This window comes from Oncorhynchus keta, chromosome 31 (assembly GCF_023373465.1).
Source record: "Oncorhynchus keta strain PuntledgeMale-10-30-2019 chromosome 31, Oket_V2, whole genome shotgun sequence".
In the NCBI taxonomy this organism is placed as follows: Eukaryota; Metazoa; Chordata; class Actinopteri; order Salmoniformes; family Salmonidae; genus Oncorhynchus; species Oncorhynchus keta.
Window position 1 is genome coordinate 17,608,452 of NC_068451.1, and position 6,901 is coordinate 17,615,352.

The 6,901-nt window shown below is 41.7% G+C and overlaps 1 protein-coding gene across 5 annotated transcripts; it reads right to left on the minus strand.

The window, feature by feature from the left end:
• Window positions 1–736: 736 nt before the first annotated feature.
• On the minus strand, window positions 737–6,698 carry LOC118379583 (E3 ubiquitin-protein ligase rnf146). 5 transcript variants are annotated; one of them, XM_035766599.2, is made up of 3 exons: window positions 6,674–6,698; window positions 2,903–2,965; window positions 737–2,751 (listed from the first exon to the last, which is right to left on the minus strand). In XM_035766599.2, the coding sequence occupies exon 3, from the start codon at window positions 2,737–2,739 to the stop codon at window positions 1,690–1,692; it is 1,050 nt and encodes a 349-aa protein (XP_035622492.1). In that variant the 5' UTR covers window positions 2,740–2,751; window positions 2,903–2,965; window positions 6,674–6,698; the 3' UTR covers window positions 737–1,689. The 5 variants fall into 5 exon arrangements, with proteins under 5 accessions (XP_035622492.1, XP_035622489.1, XP_035622493.1 ...); XM_035766596.2 differs by lacking the exon at window positions 6,674–6,698 and adding an exon at window positions 4,338–4,442; XM_035766600.2 differs by lacking the exon at window positions 6,674–6,698 and adding an exon at window positions 4,102–4,330.
• Between the last annotated feature and the right edge of the window lie 203 nt (window positions 6,699–6,901).

Genomic DNA, 6,901 nt, shown 5'->3' on the forward strand with positions numbered 1-6,901 from the left:
GTCAAGTTATTCCACACTGATCAACAAACCATTTCTGTACGGACTTCGCCTTGTGCACGGGGGCATTGTCATGCTGAAACAGGAAATGGTCTTCCCCAAACTGATCGAAGGCTTGTGTGCCGCTGATCAGCCATGGAAACCCATTTAATGAAGCTCCCAACTAATAGTTATTGCGCTGACATTGCTTCCAGAGGCAGTTTGGGACTCAGTAGTGAGTGTTGCAACCTAGGACAGAGGATTTTTACACACTTCAGTGGTCCCGTTCCGTGAGCTTGTGTGGCCTACCACTTCGTGGCTGAGCCGCTGTTGCTCCTATACGTTTCCACTTCACAATAACAGCACTTATAGTTGACCTGGGCAGCTCTAGCAGGGTAGACATTTGACCAACTGACTTGTTGGAAAGGTGGCATCCTATGACGGTGCCACGTTAAAAGTCACTGAGCTGTTCAGTAAGGCGATTCTACTGACAATGTTTGTCTATGGAGAACGCATGCCTGTGTACCCGATTTTATGCAACTGTTGTGTCCGAAATCCACAAATTTTAAGGGGTGTCCACATAGTTGTTTATATAGTGTAGAGTTGTCACATGAGAAATATCAGGGCAAAAAAATACATTGTGACCAGATTTGATACAAGACATCTTATTTCTTGCATGACGTCGCTAGTTGTGTTGGCATGTGATCAGCTCGCCTTTTGCTTTCATCAAAAAACAATACTTCCAATCAACATTTTGGGATGATGAATACACACATTTTTATTTAAAATCACATACTATGTAAAAGATTACAAACCAAAAATCATTACAGAAAGTAAAGGTTATTATAATGATAGTAAAATTGAGCTCAACAGATGACAATGACAGTCAGCTGGTAAGAAATATAAAAACAATACAATTTAAAACTTCAAATGTTTTGCAGGAGACAGCCAGCAAGCCACCTAGCAACCGTTGCTCTTCTCTTACTGTCTTAGTAATCACACAATAGAATTTACAACCATAGGAAAACAAAGAAAAAACAGTTAAACTAAAATCAAAAACATCAGTCCTCTTCACCAGTAGTGTTTAAGAATCCAACCCCTCTCTTAAAACACATGCACACATTATGAAACAGACTAGCATTTCAGATGAATAATCAGCAACTGAACACTATGAACATGCTTCGCTTTTGAAACACAAATGAAAATGTTGTCTACTAACCTTTTTGATCAGAGGTCATGACGCATGGTGTTAATCACTTTGGAGCAGCCTAGAACTCAACACACAAATCTGCTGCAGAGAGGGGAAAACAACCACTGATCTGATCAAAACAACTTGATTAGCTGATAAGAGGCTGCTACCTGATTCAGTTAAATGCATGTCTCTGAAAATAATAAGTCTCCATCTTTCAACACGGCTGCATCACATACTGTCTGCAGGCACGAGGCCGTTCAAACATCCCAACAACTTACACGAAACAACAATTCAACGCTCAACTAACAAGTTGTATGGGGAAAGACTGCTCCTAAGGCCCACCAGTATTTTGGACTATAACTAATTTTCAGGGGGTAATTTTAATCTTTAAAAGTCTAATATAATGGGAGTGTCTCCTTGCTTTGAGACAGTTGTTTGCAGGTGTCGGTTTTAATCTGTTTCAGAGTCCTATGTTAGCTGAGAATGTTAGCTACAGTGCAGAGGATCATGATGAGTTGAGCTCACACTTCAGTACACTGGCCGTCAGGCCTTCGCGACCTCACACTGCTGCTGGAGGCCTCAGCCCCAGGGGGGGACCTGTCCTCTGGGCTCTCCCCCAAATGCAGTCTCTGCTCCCGGGGTTCCACTGCCTCCCCATCCCCCTCCTCCTCATCACTCCAGTCCCCAGACCCATCCACAGAGGTGTTAGGACCAGATGACATGGAGGGTGTGGCGGTGGCCTCCTCTTCTCCCTCCCCGACTTCAGCCCTCTCCGGCGCATCTGTGGGGCTGATGTGGAGCAGGGCCAGGGTGTCTTCCAGGGAGGGGCTGGTGGGGCTGCCAGGCTGGCCCCCCAGAGAGGTGGGAGGCCTGGCAGGAGCAGACAGGACTGTGGAGGTAGCTGGAGCTGCTGCAGCCTGCTGCACTGAGACTGCTGAAGTATCAGCCCCGTCTGCAGAGTTCCCTCTCCCTGCCGCAGCGGACCCCTGCGTGCTACCCTCGGTGTCCAGACGGAGGCCCGCCACCCCTTTCTTGGGGATGTCCACAACGTCACGTTTTATCTTGCGGCGGCGGCCGTGCTCATTGCGCCGGTACTGCACCATGTTCTCCAGGTCGGCCACGTACAGGAACCCGGCTATCAGCATCTCAGCTGTCTTCTTGCCCTTGGAGAAAGCGTCCTCCAGCTCACGGCTGGTCCTCTCGTCATACTGCCACCAGCCGTTTCTCCCCTCATAGTACCATGCGTTGTCCCCTACGGCAGCCCGCCCTCCGGTCTTAAGCTCTTCGGGGGACAGCAGAGTGGGGTGCTCCAGGAAGTCCTCAGGAACCTCCTGTCTACAGAGAGCACAGCGCTTGCTCTGCCAGGACGCCCCTTTCACACACAGGAAACAGAAGACGTGGCGGCAGGGTAGCTGGACAGGGTGGACACAGCTCTGCAGGCAGATGGCACACTCTGGGACAGGCAGGGCAGGTGATGAGCCACTGGAACCAGAGCAGGCAGAGTCACCACTCCCCTTCTTACTGGATGGGAGCGAGCTCACAGAGTGGTCAACCTCACCGCAGCTAGCCATCCTTAGGAAGTGCTTTGGGGGGAGGGGCATTATTGAGACAAAAGGATGTTAATGTGAACTACTAGCATCACAGTTGTCAAATTAAAATCAACCAATACACTGAACAAGTTAAGGCAGTTTAGATACACACAGGACAGGCAGAGATTCTGTAGTAGCTACTTACTGTAATATCTGCTAATGTTGCCGCTGTAGCATTAGGCTTATTGGTGGTTCTTAAAATGTCTCACTGCCAAAAGGAAACAAAGGTTATAGCTATTAGATTTAATGCTTTTTTAATTGATAGATGAACTTCCGATTCCGGGAAACACAGTAAACAATACGGGAATGATGATATCAATAGTCGATTATCCAAAATTAAATTTAAACACTATTTTCAACTAAACCATGAAAAGAAGACTGGAACAGGGTCCCGATACCCTAGCTAGTTAACAATGACATGGGGCAAGCTTAGCTAGCTAAAATAAAAAATGTGGGTATATGCTCCTAAAAACCAATGAGGAGATGGGAGAGGCAGGACTTTTGAGCATCATAAATATAACCAATTATTATATTTTAGCACCTGTCCACGCAGACCTGCGCGAGCAGTGTGGATGAAATGATTTAATAACATGTGTCTACATTTATTTTACCACACGAGCAGTGTGGTCAGTATGTGAGCTAGCGAACTGACAATACCTGTATCGCGATACTCGTTAGTATCGTGGCAAGGAAACAAAACGAAGGAACTTTCAATTATTTTGGAAAATAATAATAATAATAATAATAAATGCCATTTAGCAGACGCTTTTATCCAAAGCGACTTACAGTCATGTGTGCATACATTCTACGTATGGGTGGTCCCGGGAATCGAACCCACTACCCTGGCGTTACAAGCGCCATGCTACCAACTGAGCTACAGAAGTTGAAAACAAAACATTATGTTGTCATCCAGTGACACATTTATTTATTATCCAGTGTAATATGTATTTTCTAAGCTACAGCTAACTATTTTATATACAGCTTGTTAGTAAAGGACCAAAAAGTTTAGTTTACTTCATGTTCATTTTTCACATAGAAAAAATATTGTAATATAGTCCTACCAAAAACGAAGATAGCTAGCGAACAGTAGGTGTTTTGTTCTTCGAGGGTAAGCCATCGTCAGCAAGGTAGCTAGCTACCGTTGGCTAATCTCCGAGCTAGAAAACTCGACAGCGTACTCCTTTTACATAACATTAACGTAGCTAGCTAGCTACGGCAATTATATTTTGATATATTCGGTGTCGTTATTCGCATTGAAACGGCGACAAACTGACGTTAGCTAGTCTGCTAACTTTGATTTGAACTAACGTTACCCACCCCCAGGAGGAATCAAAACAATGAGACCTGTTGTATCCAAGTTCCTAGGATTGACAACATAGCTAGCTAACGTTAGCCTGCCGTCTCAGTCGAGAAAGAAATACAGCGCTAGTCACGTCTCTCTCTTAGCCGATACTGTCATTTCGCATGTTAGATTTATCGGTCATTATGTGCCTCTTGTATTGTTAAATATTACATTGATTATAAATCATACACATGTAACTAAATTAGCTGCATGGCGAGAAATTGTATATTAAACTCACCCGTCTGTTTTCCTCCACAAAAAGCAACGTAATAAGTTTAGCCAGTTAACGTATGATGACTACGTTTATTGAACGTAATCACGCACAGCACACGCACATTACAATTTTCTCGAATCAGCGGAGAAGTGCAAAATGAAGAAATTGCAGATCGCAATTCGGGGCGTTTCTTAATGTGAGCTTTCCTTGATATTAGAACACGCCCATTGGTGTAAAACGTTGGTCAGTCCACATATTACTTTTTTATTTGATTTAACTAGGCAAGTCAGTTAAGAACAAATTCTTATCTATAATGACAGCCAACCCCAGCCAAAATGGTGGTCACACCAGATGCTGGCTGGTTTTCTGATCCACTCCCTAACTTTAAAAAAAGGTATCTGTGAACAACAGATGTAGATCTGTATTTCCAGTCATGTGAAATCAATAGATTAGGGCCTAATTAATTTATTTCAATTGATTGATTTCCTTATATGAACTGTAAAGAATCTTTGAAATTGGTGCATTTATATTTTTGTTCAGTGTAGTTACACACACAGCACTTTTACCATACAATGTTTTCAACTTGCATATTTGATACACGTTGACTTACATGATCAGACTGTGCATGTTAATTTATGTATACCTTATGATCCAACATGTCCTGGGATTTGAACTCACAACTTCTTGGTTCATAATATTCCGATTTTCCGGCTATGCCACCATGTCTGTGTCAATTATCATCAATTAATCTGATTGATTTGATTTACTTATTTAAGCAATTTTAGACTTTTCTGTGTCTAATGTTGGTGGTGCTTATGGCTCCCGAGTGGCGCAGCAAAATAAAACACAGAGCAACACATCAAGAAATATTTTTAGCGGCAAGAAGCCATTGGTTCATTGTCTTCTTTTAGCTCCATGAATGCGAGAAGTTGAATGCTCCATATAAATTACATTCAAAAAAGTGAGGATCGATTAACGGATAGAGTGTGTTGAGGCTTCCATCGTGCTGCAATCATTTTTTTTGCAGGCGTTAGGCCAGCGAGAAGAATGCACTTCTGACATAGAGATAAATGAAAAACAGATACATAATTTCAAAGTAAAACAAAAGGAGATGCAGGAATATTTTCTGACAACAGTGGCCAAATTCAAAGCTATTTAATCCAAGAATATAGATACCAGACGGCATTCCCAAACTATGTGTATAAAGGCACCAGGTTCATTAAGATGGCACAATGTACAGGAAGCATCATTAAAGTGTTTTATATGATACAGTTTACGAGGAGTTTGATAAATGCTGTGTACAAAATTATAATGGATCCGTTGGTGATCAGGATACCGAGAAGATTGTTGAATATTAGACTACACGGGGTCGCAAATAAAACATTGATCCAAACCCGGAAGGTCTCTATTCCACTGAGTATAGAGAGGAAGAGGTTTCATAAGAAGTTGATAGTAAATAAATTATACATTTTGGCAACCCTTTGTTTCGATCTTAAACTAAAAAAAAATGGCATAGGATGTAGCGTCAAAGCTGACTGCCAAGGAACACCATGAGCCCTAACGGCAGACCTAAATTGTAGATAAAAGAAAAATGACGAGCCAGATAGATTAAAACTATCTTTAGGATCTTGGAATGAACAAAGGCAGTCATCCCCTAAAATACAGTCGAAATCGTTAACGACACAGACATGGTATCGTGGCAGGAAGTTTGGAACGCTATGAACCAAGAGGTTGGGAGTTCAAATCCCAGGTGAATACTGATTACTGTAGAAATTAACATGCACAATGCAATCATGTATGTCAAATATGTTATTGACACAGATGTGGTGGCATAGCAGGAAAATTGGTATGCTGTGAATCAAGAGGTTGTGAGTTTGAATACCAATTACTGTTTAAATGAACATGCACAATGTAATCAGCTGTCAGATATATACATTAAAAACACTGTGCCTGTAGTTATTTCCACAGCCTCTTTCTGTTGGTAAAATAATACTTTTCTAGTTCACACATATGAGACAAAATTGAGGAAACACATTTTAAGTTGACTGAATTTTTGTCTACGTTTTCTCATGTTGGAAAATGAAAAATGAAAAGTTGAGAAAACCAACAAACAAAAAAAGTCTGTGGAACCAGTTACTTAACAATATTTGGTTACAGTGTACCCAGCCCTTGAGTTCTCAATTGAATGTATGGACAACAGCTGGATCAATGACTACAATCCCAACACTATGTTTTAATGTTGAGAAACGTTATTAATCCTTCTAGCAATACGGTTTTATAAACCTTTGGAACTTAATTTTCATGTACGCGAGAAATATTCTTTCAATTTTATTATTATTAAATACAAAATATACACTTACTGTGAGCAGTTTTGCAAAGTTGCAACTGGCTGTTTTCACACCACCTCCGCAACCACACATCCTCTCACCTCGCGCTCTCATTTCCATTGGTCCATTCCATTCCACATTTCCGAATGGATCGCATGTATTTCTCAAAATACAACTGGGTGCAACTGTCCTAAACTGCGTACAGTAAGTGTATCTTTTGGATATAATAAAATATTTCTCTATTATATGAAAGTTAAATTC

Excerpts from the sequence above, each read along its gene's own strand:
- LOC118379583 (XM_035766599.2), bottom strand. The coding sequence starts at position 2,739 with ATGGCTAGCTGCGGTGAGGTTGACCACTCTGTGAGCTCGCTCCCATCC.